The sequence below is a fragment of the Paramisgurnus dabryanus genome, chromosome 12 (genome assembly GCF_030506205.2).
Source record: "Paramisgurnus dabryanus chromosome 12, PD_genome_1.1, whole genome shotgun sequence".
Taxonomy (NCBI): domain Eukaryota; kingdom Metazoa; phylum Chordata; class Actinopteri; order Cypriniformes; family Cobitidae; genus Paramisgurnus; species Paramisgurnus dabryanus.
In genome coordinates, this window is record NC_133348.1 from 17,270,444 (window position 1) to 17,288,867 (window position 18,424).

The following is an 18,424-nucleotide window of genomic DNA, read 5'->3' on the forward strand; positions in this document are numbered from 1 at the left end:
TAAAACAAATGTTAAAAATAAAAAACACCTATTAACTGGGAAAAATCTTAACTAATTTATGATTGTCTGGGTCGTGTGGCTTTGAAATGGAAATTTATAATTCTTATTCTTTTTTTCTTACCTTTTTATTTTTATTTTTTTCTATTTAGTAAGGTCTGTTATCTGTCTCCCCATTATGTTATGTCATGTTGTATGTTTTTTTTATGTAGTGTTTAGTGAACATGCAATAAAAAAAGAACACAGTTGAGCCATTTTATTAGTAAGTCCTTTAGTGTTTTATTCAATGGAAAAAGTGTATTCGTTTAAGTTGATTAAAAAAAAAAACTATTTAAAATAAAATACAATAAAAACTGAATAGAAACAAAGTTACATGGTTTTACTTTAAAGCAGGAAATAAAGCAGGATTCAAATATATTTTTTGTATTAATATAAATATTAATTTATATAATTCTATAATATATATTTTATATATAAATGTATATGTAGGCTATAGTAAAAAAATCACTAGAGGTCTTTTACTTAATCCTTACTTTACAGTGCCACTTGGTGGACATAAAAATAACTGTATTTGTAATGTCAATTCATGATAGTCACATGATATTCATCAGCTGACCAAGTCCTGCATACAGCATTCCCGGACTCTTATTTTTCTGTAATTTCAGTTTATATAGTGTCATTTAAGGCCGTATTTATGAATTTGTTTTTGTTTTATATGCATTAGAGCTACGTTATAACGTACTAAAATAGCTCACGAGCGCGATAGTTTGTTAGCTCTCATGCTAACGTGCTTCATAGGTGGGAGTAGCCGGTAGAAATCTCAATACATCGTTACATGCAATGCAACCAAAACGATATTTGATCTTTATACAGTACATGTTGTAAATACTCTGGGATCATATGCAATGGCGTCTATTCTTGATCAATACGAAGATTCACAGAACATACGTCAACACAGTCGCGTGTCAGCGGCTAACATCGGGATTACTCATTCAGGTACAAAAACATCTTGACCTTTACTGATAACGTAGTGTTTTAGAAGCATTACAACAGCTTGGACGTAATTGTGGTCTTGACGTAAAGTTTGTCGTTCATAGGGTTTGTGAATGTCAGGTTGGAGGAAGAGAAACCTATATTCAACAAACAGCGCATCGATTTCACACCTCCTGAAAGGATCAGTCACTTTTCTGTGTGCAACAACCAGTTATGCATGAGCCTGGGTAAAGACACCCTGCTGAGGTGAAGCTTTATTTCACCCTTCTGTACTTAATCGACGCGTCTTCCTACCTAATAGGGTGATTGATAAGTTTTGCTTTGATTAGGTTATGTGCCACGAGTGATTATTTGTATTTTAAATATGTTTGAATGCTGGTGAAATGACTGAGGAGCGAGGATGTGGACAGTTAAAGCCAATTCTCTTTGAAATGCATATTAATCTGATCATCACACATAACGTTAGTATGAAAATTAATCTGATTTATTACACTTGAAAAAAGACAATTGATGAATGAATGAATGAAATGAAAAAAATTGTACTTAAGCATTTATTACTATAGAATCAGTGGTTTTCAAACTGGGGGCCGCGAGATGGTGCCAGGGGGGCCCCAGTTTTATGAAATACATTAATTTATTGTGAATTCTGTGTAATTAAATCTAAAAAAAAAAGGCTACTAACCAAAAGCACTATTTTTTTTGTATATTTAATGTTTTTTTATTAAAATGTTGAGTTCTAGAACTGTTTTTTTGTAACAAATTTTCTTTGGGGGGGCCGCGAAGGAATGCACCGTACACAAGGGGGGCCACAGGCTGAAAAAGTTTGGGAACCACTGCTATAGAAAACAGTAGTATGATATTCCTATAGGGGAGGTTTCCTGGGCAGGGTTTAGATTAATCCAGGCCCCATAGTGTTTTTTAACCCTAGTAAATATTAAAGAATGCTACAGTATTTAATACAGTTTATAATTTACTATAGATAATTCTGCAGAATAATGTAGTATACATTAAGTGTAGTAATTAATTTATTATACTACATTTCACTAAAGTATAGTATTTTTTCCTGTGGGTTCAGGTGCTCCTCTTTTTGCCAGTCATTCCAGTGACCATGTTATGAATTGTCCCATATGTTTACAGGAAAGTTACAGAATGTATAATACTTTTTTCTGTTTTCAGAATTGATCTGGGAAAACCTGATCAGCCAAATCAGATTGAACTGGGAAGAAAGGATGACAGCAGAGTGCACAAGCTTTTCCTGGATCCCACCGGTAATTACGTGCTAATGTTCACACCTTATTGTGTAAATGCATCCTGACCAAATTAGATGGCATTAGATACAATCAAGGGTCTGATTAGATTTCCCTCATAGCAATTAAAGCCATACTCCAGCCAAATATCATAATTCCCCTTGATTCACTCACCCTCAAGCTATCCCAGATGTAAATCATCTAGAAGACGAATGCATTTGGAGATATTTTAGTAAAAGTCCTTGCTTTTCCAAGCTTGTAATGGTAGAAAACGGGGATCAGGAAACAACTTCTGACATTAAACTCCAAAAAAGTGCATTGATCCTTCACAGAGGTAATCCACGCGCTTCAAAGGGTTAATAAAGGTCTTCTGTGGGTAACAGATGAGAATTTGTAAGAAAAATATCCATATTTTAAATATGTTAACGTCACGCAACGTACCCATGGCAACCAGCGCTCACTATTCTAAAACTCTCATGAATCGCATGAGTCCAAGGTGGTGTCGTTACCGGACGCTAGTTAATATGGTTTATTAACATATTTAAAATATGGATATTTTTCTTACAAATTCTCATCTGTTACCCAAAGAAGACCTCTATTAACCCCTTGGAGCCGTGTGGATAACCTTTGTGAAGGATGAATGCACTTTTTGGAGTTTAATGTCAGAAGATGTTTCCTATTTTGTACCACAATAACGCTTGCAAGCAAGGGCATTTACTAAAATAGCTACAAATGTGTTGGTCTGAAAGATGATGAACTTGTGTATCTCGGATTGCTTGAGGTTGAGCAAATCACGGAGTAATTTTTAAAGGACAAGTTCGGTATTTTACACGTAAAGCCCTGTTAAAACTATAGAATAAAACAAGAATGCTTCTACTTGTTGTGCTTTATTTAAAGAGTATTTAATATGTACTTTTAAAAAGTATACTTTTAGTGTATGCACAAAATATACTTAAACACAACTAAAATTTGCCCTGCAATGCCTTAATGCCAGTGGGCTTAATTGCTCACAACAAATTTTCTATTGTAATGAAAATAATATTTTTAATAGTAAATGGTAGAAACAATTATTGCTTTTATTGTTTTACTGTGTGTTTATTTTACTGTAAAGCACTTTGGTAGGACAATGACAGAAAACCAGATAGTTGAATATATCGCGATTGGGATATGCAACTGAAGGAAGAATCGCCGGGTCATCACGGATCCTAGAAGAGGGAGCTAACTCATAAGGATCTGCACCGCCTTTAAATTGTAATTTCTCGAAATATTGTGCCTTTTCTTGTGGTCCAAGTCCTTCCCTATATGCCTTTGCATTAGGGATGTCCCGATCCGATCACGTGATCGGAAATCGGCCCCGATCACGTGGTTTCAGACTCGATCGGAATCGGACGTTATCTTTCGATCAGGACTCGGATACATATGCAGGGTTTAAATTGGGCAAGCACACATACTGAAGGTCTCGCTCTGCTCCGCGCCAGTGTACGCGCTGCGCTGGTGCGTGTGAACTGACGCGAATAATAAACGTGTTTTCATTCATAGGCTTCACACACTCGTGCATGCGGTGCACACAAAAGCGGGGTTTTACCGCTCATTTAAACGACGCGTCGATCGTTTTTGTCACTATGTGCTCAGTTAATCTACATCAGCACCCAGCTCCGTGTCTCACTCAGAACCTCAAGAATGCGCATTCGCGCAGGAGGATCACATTACACATTGTAGAGATGAGAGATAGAGAGAGGGGTAAGAAGGGTGCACACGTCGAAAAAACTTAATAGAAGTCTAGAAACAAAGTATTAAAGTATGTATAGCCATATCAATCATCTTATTACAATATGTTAACTAGATAACTGGATACAACTTACTGTATTGTTTAATAAAATAATGTATTTTGATTATACAAATAAATTACAACCTAACTTTAGTGATTGTTTAACTAACTGCTGACCACCTTAGGGAATCTCTATGGTTAATTTATAAGATATATTGCTGAATCAGTATGTTGTTTTATTGTTAATTGTCTTTTTGGGTAGCCTATCTTATGCCTAGAAGTAGTCAAGGAGGTTGAGTCTTATAACTTCCTTCAAAGTTTGATCAATTGTGCATAATGACATGTTCAACAAATGCATATAGGGTGTCAGACTCATAGATTTGCATAATTTAAAGTTCAGGTTTTAAAGTTTGGGTCAACCTGTGGCACAGCTTTAAAGCTGAAATTTATAAAATCCTATCAGAGGTCCAAAATGTCATTGAAACACACCAGTGGCTTTGCTGTCATCAGGATTAAACATGTTACCCCTCGAACCCTCCCTCCTAACAGAGCATCCCCACAAAACAAACCCCAATTTAACCCCTGAACATATATAATATATATTCATTTTTTATTCATATTTTTTAACACATCAATAGTTATGCGCTGGCACAGAGTTAGACTCTTTTGACTCCACACAAAAACAGCAATGCGTGCGGCATGACATAAGGAACATCATGGTTCTGTTTTTTCGCTCTTCTTTTTTTAATGTATTATAGAAGTATCGGATCGGGACTCGGTATCGGCAGATACTCAAAATCAAATGACTCGGACTCGAGGGCAAAAAAACCTGATCGGGACATCCCTACTTTGCATCTTGGACGCGTTTTCTGTTGTTTAGACATGTCTATATTCACTGAAAGTATCCAAAGCGCACAATAATCCGTTGTACTCCGTTCAGTTCTTTACATCGAGTGCCTCCTAAATGACCGCGCATCCGGGTTACCGCCTAGAACGTGACGTCGGTGAAAACCCTCTATGCAGCCATTGTAGTGGTGGGGGTTGATACAACAAACACCCGAAAATTCTCAGGCCAGCATCATATGTCCAAATTTCAGTTGAAACCGTTCTATTTCATCATAAACAATCTGAAAACAGGGCTTTAAGTGTAAAATACTGAACTTGTCCTTTAAACTTGGATGGAGTATCCCTTTAACCAGCAAATTCAAGAAGACTATTCAGCCTTATTCAGATATGCACTGAAAAAAATGATTCATTCAATTTAATCAATTTTTTTAAGGTAAGCGGTTGCAATCAATTTATTTAAGCTACATTTAAACAAAAAAAATGTGTTGAACTTAATCAATTTTATTTAGTAACCCTAGTATAAAAAAGCTTAGTAATTTCTGCCATATTTAATTGTGCTACATTCTCGTATATTATTTATTTATGACTGATGAAAAATTATTAATTGAATTTAATAATTTTTTTAAGGTAAGTGGTTGCAATCAATTTATTTTAGCTACATTTAAATAAACACATTTCATTGACTAACTTTCAACATTTTAAAGGAAATTGTTTGCAATCACTAACCTTAAAAACAATATATAAAAATGACCCTTAAATGGCTTTGCAAATACACCAAGTGGTAAGTTTAATGTTATTCAGCAAATGTAGTGCATGTTCAATAACAATTTCTTTGTGTGTACAAGTGTTTAAAACAAGTGCTCACTGCACATTCACAAAATAAAAAATAAAAAAACACAGATGGAAAGAGGCCACAATGTTTGTGAATCAATAAAACAGCACAAAAGTCAAAAACAGTAGTGCTGACTTCACACATTGCACAATAATTATTTTTAAAAAAAGTGTTACATTTTTACAGACAACAGTTATGAATCATTAAAAGCATTATTAAAATGTTTAAAACTACGGATTCCCAGGTCTTAAATGATAAACAGAGTAGACTGTGACATCTGGACTAACATTTCATGCTGAGCATGCACATACATGTCTGCTACAACATTTCAGTATTAAAGGTGCAGTGTGAAATTTTTAAGAGGATCTTTTGACAGAAATGCAAAATAACATACAAAACTATATTATCACGGGTGTATAAACACCTTTCATAATGAACCGTTATGTGTTTATTGCCTTAGAACAAGACCTTTTCATCTACATACACCGAGGGTCCCCTTACATGGAAGTCGCCATTTTGTGCTGCCATTTTTTTACAGAAGCCCTTAAAGGACAATTTTTTGCTAAGTTGTCTCCAACGATGACATGTTTGTCCTTCTCTATGTGTTTCAAAAGCGAGAAGTGAGCCGTGGACTAAGCCGTTGGTTGCAACTCGCAACCTCACCACTAGATGACGATAAAAATTACACACTGCACCTTTAAAACGTTTTTCAGTCCTTGAATTTTTGGGGAGAGCTTTAGAATCCATCTGCATAATGAATTTCTAAAAAATTTCAAAAAAGTAGTATTTTAGTTCTTTAGGGTACGCCAAATTAAGCACATAGATTGTACCCAGCATCAATGCAGGCTTGTGCCACAGATTTGAGCTGCTGAAGAATCATCACTCCAACAACGACTCCAATATCGTCATAGTCGCCAAGAACACCTTCTTTCTTTTTGATTACACATATGTCCATGGTGATGTTTTCCAGGTCTTTCAATAAGTCATCTTGTTGACTGTCCTACACTTAAATAAAAATAAGCTGTTATTAGAGATTGTTCTGATTCATAACACTTTGACAAGTCTACAGGCAAGGGTAATTACAAAAACTATGACACCCCTGTTGCCCATATATTATACAGTGCCCTCCATTAATACTGGGACAGAGTGCACACTTTGAGCTGTATTTAGAGGGTATTCACAAATACCAATTTTTCTTTAGGATTTAGGAATTACAGTCGTTTAAATGGGCCAAACGTAATGGGACAGTTGAGCTGTAATGGACATGCATTTTGTATTTGTTAAATAATTTCCTCATATATGAAGCATGTTGTGATCTAAAGTTGAAGTTTGGCATTTGGACGCTGTGGCTGTAAACACACATCATATACACAATTCACGTCCATAAAACAACTTTTAAGCGAACTGTCCCATTATATTTGGCCCTGAAATAAATTTTTACATATGTAATAACATATCCCAATATTTATGAAGGGCACTTTGTGTGTGTGTGTGTGCGTGTGTGTATATAATATATAATATATATATATATATATATATATATATATATATATATATATATATATATATATATATATATATATATATATATATATATATATATATATATATACACATACACACACACACACACACAAATATATTATATATATATATATATATTTATATCTGTGTGTGTGTGTGTGTGTGTGTGTGTGTGTGTGTGTGTGTGTGTGTGTGTGTGTGTGTAAGCAACTCAGAGAAAGCGAAAACATAGTGGAACTGCAGGTAAGCACTGCAGCTTTTAAATTTGGACAATTGATAACGAATTTATTGTGACGTGAATATTAAAACACGTTATGAGATATCGCCACTGATATATTTATAACCAGCATTCAAAAACATCTCTCTGACACTTTAAAAAAACTTTTATATAGTACTGGCAAGCACAAAGTCTCATATTAAGCGAGTTAATAACAGACAAGGCCAACATCAGAGCCAGGGAATTCCTGTCAGAGATGTAGCCCAGAGAGGGCGGTGGTCAGTGGGGTGAGTAAACACTGACGTCCGCTCTATGGTTATCACGTACCGAAGCTTCCTTAAGCAAACGTTCAAACAGGCGCTCTCTTAACTTATCGACTGAATATTTGAATATTATACATATATATTCTCGACTGAACTAATCTTAAAACTACATCTTGTGACAAAGAAACGCTAATATTAAGAGATGGCTTGTTATGAGATTCAAAACAGCCGAGTGAAATCCGTGGCGGAAGAAAGTAGTTCCCAAACAAAGTGGCTTTTAAAATAACTCTGTTGTTGTTTTCTAGTTTTCGTTTTTCAAACGTGTGCCGTCGAACTGTTGTATAAAAGCAATTTCGCTCTCGGAGTCGTGTGGTAACGTTATTTGGTTAACTTATATCGTCACGGCTGTGATTGCCTCCAGCACTCTGCCTGGAGGAGCTCTTATAAACGGCGTATTTTAAGTATATAAAAATATTCACGGTAAAAAAAAGGTGCTGTATTACATGAAATATTACTTACTGTGCAAATAGACCGACTGAGCAAAACTCCGGGGCTGAAATATCCCGTCTTCCTTTCCCACCGTCACCGTGAACCTGACTGGAAACTCCTTTTAGCACCAGGGAAAATGTGCATTTGTGCGCATGCGCAAAGAACCAAACTATTTTTTTAAACTGAATTTAATAAATTATAATGACTTGGATTTAAAGCACATATAATTCGCTTAAAACCTATTAATATATACTAATTAAAATCAAAAACTTAAATAAAATAATTAAAACTAGCTAAATTGAATTATGCTTCATTTAATTGGGGCCATAATCATTTTTTTCAGTGTGTTGAAATAAATGCACAGGCACAAGCCTTATTCAGATATGTTGAAATAAATGCACAGGCACAAGATTAAAAGTACAAATGCAGTGCTTATTCATGTCATGTTTTTGAAATCACATGCTCTTTCGCAACTTGTCTTTTTTAAATGTATGTTCACCCCTACTTGTTGTAATTCTTCAATTGTTACAGGTTCACATCTAGTCATCAGTCTTACTACAAGTGAATGCGTATACCTAAACAGAAACACTCAGAAGGTTCGAAGTCTTTCTCGATGGAGAGGTCACCTGATAGAAAGTATAGGTTGGAACAAATTAATTGGTTCCGAGATCAACACAGGCCCGATTCTGGTTGGTACCAGCCAGGGGATTATCTTCGAAGCGGAGATCTCTGCCTCAGAGGGCAGTCTCTTCAATACCAACCCAGACCAGTACTTCAAACAGGTTCACTCTCTAGAGGAGGATGGTAAGCCTGCGCCAGTTTGTTGCCTGGAGGTGGAACGTGGCATGGAATCAAAGTACTTCATCGTTGCGACCACACGGAAACGGCTGTTTCAATTCGTAGGAAAGTTGGCAGAGGGCTTTGAGCAGCAGGGGTTTAGCTCCATATTTGCTCAGAACCAGGACCTCTTACCCAGCTTCCAGGAGTTTCCTGTCAATATGGGCTACAGTGAGATCACTTTCTACACGTCGAAGCTTCGCAGTTGCCCCAAGACCTTCGCCTGGATGATGGGAAATGGGGTTTTGTACGGACAGCTAGACTTCGTAAGGCCTGACTCGCTACTCAGTGACGTGCAGGTTTGGGAATACACATCGGATATAGATTTAAACTTCATCAAGCCCATATCTATAGTACTCACCCAGTTTCATTTCCTGCTTTTGCTTCCTGACCGTGTGAGGGGTATCTGCACTTTGAATGGACAGGTGGTGCACGAAGATGTGTTTCCTGAGAAATTTGGCTCACTGAAAAAGATGATCAAAGATCCCGTCACAGGGCTCGTGTGGATTTACACGGAAAAGGCTGTCTTTCGATACCATATTCAAAAAGAGGCACGAGATGTTTGGCAAATGTACATGAACATGACTAAGTTTGATCTGGCTAAAGAATACTGCAAGGACAGACCAGAATGTCTAGATATGGTACTAGCTAAGGAGGCGGAGCACTGCTTCCAAAATAAACGCTACCTGGAAAGTGCTAAGTGTTATGCACTGACTCAAAATTATTTTGAAGAGATTGCATTGAAGTTCATTGAGGCCAAGCAGGACGAGGCTTTAAAAGAGTTTCTGATTAAGAAGCTAACCAACCTGAAACCCAGTGAGAAGACTCAGATCACACTACTGGTGACCTGGCTGACTGAGTTATATCTCAACCGACTCGGTCAGCTGGAGGCAGATGAGAGCAAACAACACATGTTTCAGGAAACCCGCGAAGAGTTTCGCTCCTTTCTTAAAAGCGGCAAACATAAAGAGTGCTTCTACAACAATCGCAATACTATATATGACCTGCTCGCTAGTCATGGTGACGTGGATAACATGGTCTATTTTTCTGTTATCATGCAGGACTACGAGCGAGTTATATCTCATTACTGTCAGCATGATGACTATAGTGCAGCATTAGAAGTCCTTTCCAAGCACTGTGATGAACGGCTCTTCTACAAGTTCTCTCCGGTCCTTATGCAGCATATTCCCAAAAAGGTAGTAGATGCTTGGATTCAGATGGGACGCCGGTTGGATCCAAAGAATCTGATCCCAGCATTAGTAAACTACAGCCAGATGGGGAGTATGCAGCAGATCAACGAAACCATCCGTTACATGGAGTTCTGCGTGTATCAGATGGATGTCGAAGACGAGGCCATTCACAATTACTTACTATCGCTTTACGCTAAACACAAGCCGGACGCCCTGTTATGGTACCTTGAACAAGCAGGAACGTGTGTCTCAGACATTCACTATGATTTGAAATATGCCTTGCGTCTTTGTTCCGAACATGGCTATCTTCAGGCCTGCGTGTTAGTTTACAAGATCATGGAGCTTTATGAAGAAGCGGTGGACCTTGCCCTACAAGTATGTATGCTTAAAATTCATTTCAATTATATTTTATTATATTTGGTTCTTGCATCTGAAATGTTATGTTTGTTTAACCATTCAGGTGGATGTCGATTTGGCCAAGTCATGTGCTGACCTTCCAGAAGACGACGAGGAACTGCGGAAAAAGCTTTGGCTGAAGATTGCTCGCCATGTGGTTCAGGAAGAGAAGGATGTAAAGAAGGCCATGAATTGTCTGTCAAGTTGCAACCTGCTTAAGATCGAAGACATCTTGCCTTTCTTTCCAGACTTTGTTACAATAGACCACTTCAAGGAGGCAATTTGCAATTCTTTGGAGGAGTACAACCAGCACATCGAGGAGCTGAAACAACAAATGGAGGAGGCCACAGAAAGCGCCAAACGTATCCGTGAAGACATCCAGGAGATGAGGAACAAATACGCGGTGGTGGATTCGCAGGATAAATGTTCCACTTGTGATTTCCCCTTGCTCAATCGACCTTTCTATCTCTTCCTGTGCGGACACATGTTCCATTATGATTGTCTCCTTCAGGAAGTCATCCCTAACCTCGCTGCCGACAAGCAGAATAAACTGGAGGAGCTTCAGAAGAAGCTGGCGGCAACCACACAGACCACCAAATCAAGGCATAGGCCTAAAGAAGACGATACGGTCAGCCTAGGAAAGGGTCAGGGAAGCAGAGAGCAGCTCAAGTCAGATATTGATGATATCATAGCTAGTCAGTGTGTTTATTGTGGTGAGCTGATGATCAAATCCATTGATAAGCCTTTCATAGATCGAGCAAAGTTTGATCAGGAGATGTCTAGTTGGCTGTGAAAAAATTCACAGAAATTCATATGAAGGCTGTGAATGAACGCTTCTCCTCGCCTCTATGGAATACACTGTACATATGCTGCAAATATGTAACCAATTGTGCATTGTGAATCAATTGTAATATTTGCTGAGGTTTTACATGCTATAGGCTAAATTAATGAGTATTAACATGATTCTTTAAAATGTATGCACAGATGGCCTTGTATGGTTTTATTTATGTTTAACTTCCTTAGACCAGTGCCCACCACAAAGTTTTGAAATGCACTTAACAGCATTTTTGTTGCATTGTGAAAGTTAAAGTGTGATATCTTTTTACTGTATGCTGAAGAAAAAAATAAATCATTGCTTGATTATATGACCTGACTTGGGTTTTGTAATATGTTTGAATGCTGTCCTAAAATGTACACTTATGTGGATTCATATAATTTAACTTCCTTGAGTAAAATAAACCTGATAAAATTGGTGAGAAAAAAATGTTGGCCTGGCTCTTCTGTCGATTTTAATAAAATTGTATTACTTAATAATTGTAAAAAAAAATATACAAGCGAAACTAAACGAGTTCCGTGTATGATCGTGCTGTTTATAAATATAACAAGACAAGATTCGCAATCACGCGATATTTTGAAATGACGTTCGGAAAGATTGGCGTCATGTGAACTTCGGCAATCTTCGTTTTTTCCAGACGCGATCAATGGAATTCGGATAGCCATTATACTATCATCCAACATCCTGCTTAATGTGTAATGACTCAAATGTACACTATTAGACGGCAAAAAATGAGACGGCACTTTTAATCTTGTCACAATTACTTTATAAAAACACGTCACCTTAATGCCTATATGATTCAATATTTCGTTCTATAATTGATTAGTACGCCTGTTCCCCACTCTGTCCTCGCCATGGCGCCGTGTCCCTGCTCTCTCAGTTACTGAAAGTGGCCGCCTCTCTGCTGCTGCCGACTCTATGCTCACGGTCTCTCTCCTTACTCACAACCGCCATTTTGGAGACAGAGAGCTGAGAGTCGTCTGCAGCAGAGGCAAAGCAAAAACGGCGGACACGGGGGATAAGGTGAGCTAGCGTTTATGAGGAACATGGTGGGGGAGCGATGGGGGAAGATGGCCGGGAGGGAGAAAGAATTAGAATATGGGAATCGGAGATATGGCCTGCTCGACTCCCTCAGTGCATAGACACGAGCGGAGATATGAGACGGGACGGTTGGTGCGTGACCTCACGTGGAACAAGGCCACAAAATATAAATTTCGACAATTAACATACGTTTCATTTGAGAAAGAGGTGGTGGCCTTAAAGAGACAGAGCCCATTTGAATTTTTTTCAAAATTATCAAGTGGCGCAGTGTAAAGTTGAAATGATACTAATTCTATGCTAAAATCACCTATGCTTGTGGATCAGTTCAATAGCGGCTAGCTAAACTGCATAGCATTCAGTTTAAACTAATAAAACACAACAAATACAGTTATTCTTTAGTGGCCGTAGCTGAAGTTTACCTTATTATGATGACAACCCATTCTAATGAGATCTGTGTTGCTCAATAGCAACATACAGTAACCTTGGATTTAGATAAACAATCGGCACAGGCGCTTAGCCACAGCTAAACCTAGCTAGCCGTGCTAGCAATGCCAGATATGAAGCAGTCTGTCGCTAATATTGTGTTACAATAACCGTTGTGATGAATGCAATTTTACAAATGTTGTAGCGCCTCTTAAATGCTAAACTTTACTTACGCTTGTCATAAAAATATATGCTGGTGTCCCTGTTTCATCACATTTCTTTGGTTTAATAAAGCAAATAGTTTGTGTCAGGTGAATGTGACAGAAGAGTTATCGGTGATTTACAATTTTACACATGCGTGTATTGTTTGAGTACTAATAGCATTAAAGACAACAGAATAGCTAGATTATTCAAATGAGAAGTTTCATCTGAAGTAACTCATCATGACTATTGATATTATGTTGCATTCAGGAAATAGTTAGTATATGGTTAAATATGGACTGTACAAACACCAGCAGTGTACACAAATATCTGTTTAGAAGCTGTGTGCAAATACTACAGGATTTAATATGCTAAAATGTCATGCATTGATTTAAAATTTAGTGTTTGTGTAATTATGATACTAACAATAAACTAAGTTGTATGAATCCACATGCATATGTGCGCAATTGTGCATTTATATTTTTGTTTAAAAGTTCACATGTAATAGCATTTGAAAGGCACAGAGCAAGCAATGCAGATCACCCCTGTTGTCCTATAGAGGGCATATCTTGATGTAAAAAGATTAATAGATACCAAAAGATGATTATTACAATAATTACACTGTCACATCCTGTCTCAATAAACCATTCTTTAGGCAAAAATCACTTTTTTTTTAAAGTCAAATACATTTATTCATAACTTTAATTAAATAAATAAATAAATAAACAAACATTTTCCAACTAATATTAATTACAGTAAATTGGCACATTGCTTCTAATCCAATTCCAAATATTCAAACTAGTGATTTACATTTATTCATATAGCAGATTTTATCCAAAGAAACTTTACAAAAAAAGGAGAATTTAAATTTTTTCCTTAAGAGCCAGCAATAATGGCAGTATGTAACGCTATGTCCAACCCAATATAGATTTTTTTATGTGATAAAAGATTATTTTGAAAACAGTGGTAAGAAATACACAATGTATGGGTGAGTGGGGCACAAACTGATGCATGATTAATTGTAACACGGCTACTTTACATATTTATACAGGGCTGAGCAATTTGTGCTTTTGGTCTTTTTCTCTTATTACTATTATATTATTATTACTAATATATGTATTAGTATACTGTCAGAAGGTGATCTTAAGATATTGAACAGAGAGTTTCGGAATGTTTTGGAGACATGAAAGTAAATTTCATCATCTTGTTGTTGTTGTTTTTTTCCGATCTGATTTGGATGTGTAAGTCACTAAGTCCAACCTTACACTGTTTTAATCACTGTCTTGTTACCGAAAATAACACGATTTTGAAAAATGTCAGCAACTCCTAGTAACTTATAGCTGGAATTCAATTTTTTTTGCACAGCCGGGTTAGTTTTACTCAGTGTTACAATTAAGCCTCAGGTATAGACGGTTTCAGCAGTAACAACATAAACAAGCGGCTGTCGTGGTCTGCACGTAACTTCCGGTAAACTCCGCTAAGAATAAATAACAACTTGCTTAATGCTTAATGCTTAATACAAGGATGGTTAGATAAAGGATCATGAATGGACAAATGTGTATCTGTCTTTTATAGCCAGACATATAAACAATATCCACCTTTAGTATATAGTAGGGCTGCACTATTTGTGCAATTTTTCCCATTGCGGTTATTGATGCTAATATTGCGATGTGCGGTTGCGATTATAATAAATGGTATCATGAGTCAACTTGATGGGTTTTAAGGAAAATCCACACACAGTTTAATGATAATGTTAAAATGTGTATTTGTAAAACTAGAAAAGCCAAAAAGCCTTACTTTGTTCCCCGCTCTCCCCTAGTAGTTTTGAAACACGTGTACAGCTGTCTATAGTTGGAACTTATTCCTATCAAATGCTGAAGCGATAATCACATTTTCTTTTATGTCTGATAATAAACTGTATTATTTGTGGGACACTGAATAAAGGCCTACTCATCAATGGTAATCTTGCTGAGTGATGTTTTTACCCATGTACTTCCATTATGGTCTAGATGTAGAGAATATATCACTCTTCTTTGAAAGACTGATTTACAGCATTTTGATGATCATCATAATAACCGCTTAAAGTATAACCCACCACAATAACAACATACATTTTTTTCTCGTCTTTACAGTGATTGCCCCTCTCGGGCCCTGTACCTATGGCCTCTGAGCAGGATGTCGTGGGAGATGCTACATGCTCAAAATTGGCCAAACCACTTCACCTGCAGTACCTTGAGCGCTCCCTCCGTCTGGACACCTTTTTAAAACAGACCGCTGCTATTTTTAATCAGAACATTTCCAGGTAAATTGTCTATGAACTGTTTTAATAACAGAGCTTTTTGTATGTTTCATTACTGATATGACCCTGCCTGTCTCCAACCTAAAGTCTTATAATTTAATATATTTACATTATTTTGGTTGATTTTATGTAAAACAGTTAAAACTTTAGCTGGGTTTCAATGGAAAAATGGTCTAGATGTATAATCATGAGGTACCCCCCATTTGTCTGGTAAAAACACTGTGGTTATGTAATTACAGTGTATTTTTGGTGAAATCTTGTACTTCTCATGAACATCCAGGTCCTTCGACCTCTTGCGATTTAATTTTTTTTTGTTTATTTTGTAGGACAAAGTAGTTAAGCAGATGTCCCAACCCTGTTTGTGATTCGTGCCAAATGCCAAAACTACACAGCACGGCACTTTATCTTGTTTGTACTGCTCTCTTCCAGTGATGACAGTGATGATGGTTTGGACGAGGAGTCTTCTCTGGCTCTGACAACCCCACTGCTGGCAGTGAAAGAAGATCCTGAGGATGAGACCAAGGATTCCTGCAGAGATGGAACCCTTAATGGAGCTCTGTTGCAAGGTACAGTTACAGTACATAAAGCAGTGTTTATCTAACCATTTTACACCCTGTCTGCACTGGTAGTGATAGATGATGTATCTACACTGAAAGTGTTGAAGCAGCACGCTGTAAGCTCCATGTTAGATGCTAGATTTGAACAACTGTGAAATGAAAACATAATCTGTAGAAACTACTATATTTTACAAAGCTGTATATTTACATTTATGCATTGTGCCAGATGCTTTTATGCAAGCCTTAGTGCATTCAAGCTATACATTTCATCAGTATATGTAGGCGAGAGCGGGGCACAATTGATTAATTATATTTTTACACAAGCAACACACACATCGATGCTACAAATGAACGTTTGAAGTTTTTTTCTAGTACTTACCACAATTACATGGAGAATTACACCAAACGTGACAGAAGTGCAAACGTTACAACTTACCCCATTAAGTGGCGTTAATTGTTTAAAGTCAGGGGGTTAGTTGTAACACTTGCTAAAAATTAAGTTTGCAGGCAAATATTTCAATACTATTTTGTCTATATACTTGAAGTGGATATTAGGGCTGTCGCGGTAACCGCAATCCTGTATTACCGTGGTGCTGAGAAGCTTAACGGCATGGATGACAAGTAACCGCAACAACCGCGCTTTTCACGTTAAATTCATATATATAGATATGCCCTTCTTGTTTTTCACATCATACATGTATAATAAAGGCCAAATAGATTGTGAAGAGTTAATAGAGTAACTTGTTTTTGTAAATTTCAATTCAAAATGTAATACTATGCTATTCATATTTCGTTAATGTGTGAAAGAAGTGAAACTAAGATGACACAATAACTGCGTCATCTGCATCTGGATGCAGTTTTAAAGATTAAAATTACTTTAATTTAACTGATCAACACAAATACAAAGCGCCATAATATAACTGATTGCTTACCAGCATTAAAACCACTTAAATTAAAAACCTTTAGTTTTTTTCTTTGTGTATCTACAGCGTCCGTTCCGTGGATGGGGAAACTGCAGCCAATAACCCCGGTTGCTTTATTATTAACTGACTGAACACTAAACTCCTACTTGGACATTTAGATGTGAATGTTTTTTATCACCAGTATCTGCGTAAAAAAATATTATAAACATTGATGATCATCTGCCGACTCGATTGTTTCTGCAAGTCCTCTATTTTACAGACAGTCCGCTTAATTAACGGCGTTTGTTGCGTGAGGTAAACATTTTTATTCTGTAATTTGTTCTCGCATAGGCTATATTTCTAAATATTTTCGACCAAGTAACACTTTGGATATAATGTAAGTTGTTATAGATAGCATTTAAGCTTGATCTGAAATGATGACAAATCAGTCTGACTAAAAATGATCTTTCCAAATGAATTTAGCCGAATGATTTATTCGTTTTCATACTTAATAGATACACGTTCATTTATCTACTAATATACTATTGAAAATGCCATAAATAAATATTCATTGCCTTCTTTTCAAGTCACTTCCTTCAGAGGCTAGGCGAGGCTACTCTTTAGCAATTTCGGAGAACACGCAAATAGAACAGGCTAGCAAGTGCACGTCATTGGTCATTACATCAGTGAAAATGTGTGCTTTCGGCGCTGCACGCATAGGATTGTGGGTGATTTGAGAGCGCCAAGGATACGCATATGCATCCTTTCCTGTATATGGGATATTTTTCAAATGAAAGACTCAGTCCTTGGTTGAAATTCCGAGGATCCTCGACATTGGAACAGTCCTTCGACGGATGTCGATGACGTAGCATCCTCTAAATTTTGTCTTCCAAGGATCCTTCCTTGACATTGAGAAACACCTATAGTTACTGTAAGTTCTGTAACATAATGCATTACCTCTGTAAACCTCACCCACAGAGCACAAAGTCGACAAGGCCAGTCTATATAACTTCTCCAAGCTGAAGAAAAGCAGAAAATGGCTGAAGGTATGTGTATGTAAAGTACTGCAGTGATTCTGGGACAACTGATTGTGTTCACATAGCAACAACTAAGAATTAATCTGGTCTTTAATGTCCATTGCTGAGGAGTTTGATGTAATGTAAATGAATTGCAGGGCATCTTGGTGAGCGATGACACCACAGATACGGATACGGACTCAGATGATTCTGACTTCACAATGACGCGGGAGGAACTGCAGGACATGCTGCGCCTACACAAGTTCACCAAACTCCACCAGAGCAAGTTTCACTCGGACCGAGAGGTTAGGAAACGCTAGCAGGGCAAAGCATAGCTGCTTTTACACATTATGTCAGTTCCTGGAAACAGCTGGTGATGCGTGTGTGTGTGTGCCTGTGTTGACAGCTGCAGCATTATCAACACTACAGTACAGGCCTACTGTCCACCCACGATCCATTCTACGAGCAGCAGCGCCACCTACTGGGCCTCAAGAAAAAGAAAATTAAGGAAGAGAAGAAATGTAAAGGTAAGCCTACAGGAGAAAATTTTT

At 37.2% G+C, this 18,424-nt stretch overlaps 2 protein-coding genes and 1 long non-coding RNA gene across 3 annotated transcripts in view; 2 read left to right on the forward strand and 1 right to left on the reverse strand.

Moving 5' to 3' along the window:
- The first annotated feature begins 581 nt into the window (after positions 1-581).
- vps18 (VPS18 core subunit of CORVET and HOPS complexes) lies at positions 582-11,744 on the forward strand. The gene is made up of 5 exons (XM_065256920.2): positions 582-993; positions 1,095-1,236; positions 2,167-2,258; positions 8,708-10,578; positions 10,664-11,744. The coding sequence occupies exons 1-5, from the start codon at positions 903-905 to the stop codon at positions 11,390-11,392; spliced, it is 2,925 nt and encodes a 974-aa protein (XP_065112992.1). The 5' UTR covers positions 582-902; the 3' UTR covers positions 11,393-11,744.
- LOC135738801 (uncharacterized) lies at positions 5,610-8,696 on the reverse strand. The gene is made up of 2 exons (XR_010528774.2): positions 8,207-8,696; positions 5,610-6,683 (listed from the first exon to the last, which is right to left on the reverse strand). It is a non-coding gene; the product is annotated as an uncharacterized lncRNA (long non-coding RNA).
- A 534-nt stretch (positions 11,745-12,278) lies between the features above and the next one.
- Positions 12,279-18,424, forward strand: part of ino80 (INO80 complex ATPase subunit) — a 49,067-nt gene continuing 42,921 nt past the window's right edge. The window contains exons 1-6 of the mRNA XM_065255836.2: positions 12,279-12,457; positions 15,232-15,401; positions 15,828-15,964; positions 17,836-17,903; positions 18,032-18,178; positions 18,280-18,400. Coding sequence (XP_065111908.2) covers positions 15,259-15,401; positions 15,828-15,964; positions 17,836-17,903; positions 18,032-18,178; positions 18,280-18,400 — 616 coding nt within the window. The 5' untranslated portion in view covers positions 12,279-12,457; positions 15,232-15,258. The remainder of the gene's footprint in view (positions 12,458-15,231; positions 15,402-15,827; positions 15,965-17,835; positions 17,904-18,031; positions 18,179-18,279; positions 18,401-18,424) is intronic.

Bases quoted from the DNA above. Each gene is read 5' to 3' on its own strand.
- vps18 (XM_065256920.2), top strand. From the start codon at position 903: ATGGCGTCTATTCTTGATCAATACGAAGATTCACAGAACATACGTCAA. The intron at 994-1,094 runs GTACAAAAACAT...TGTCGTTCATAG, and splicing joins CATCGGGATTACTCATTCAG to GGTTTGTGAATGTCAGGTTG. The intron at 10,579-10,663 runs GTATGTATGCTT...TTAACCATTCAG, and splicing joins CGGTGGACCTTGCCCTACAA to GTGGATGTCGATTTGGCCAA.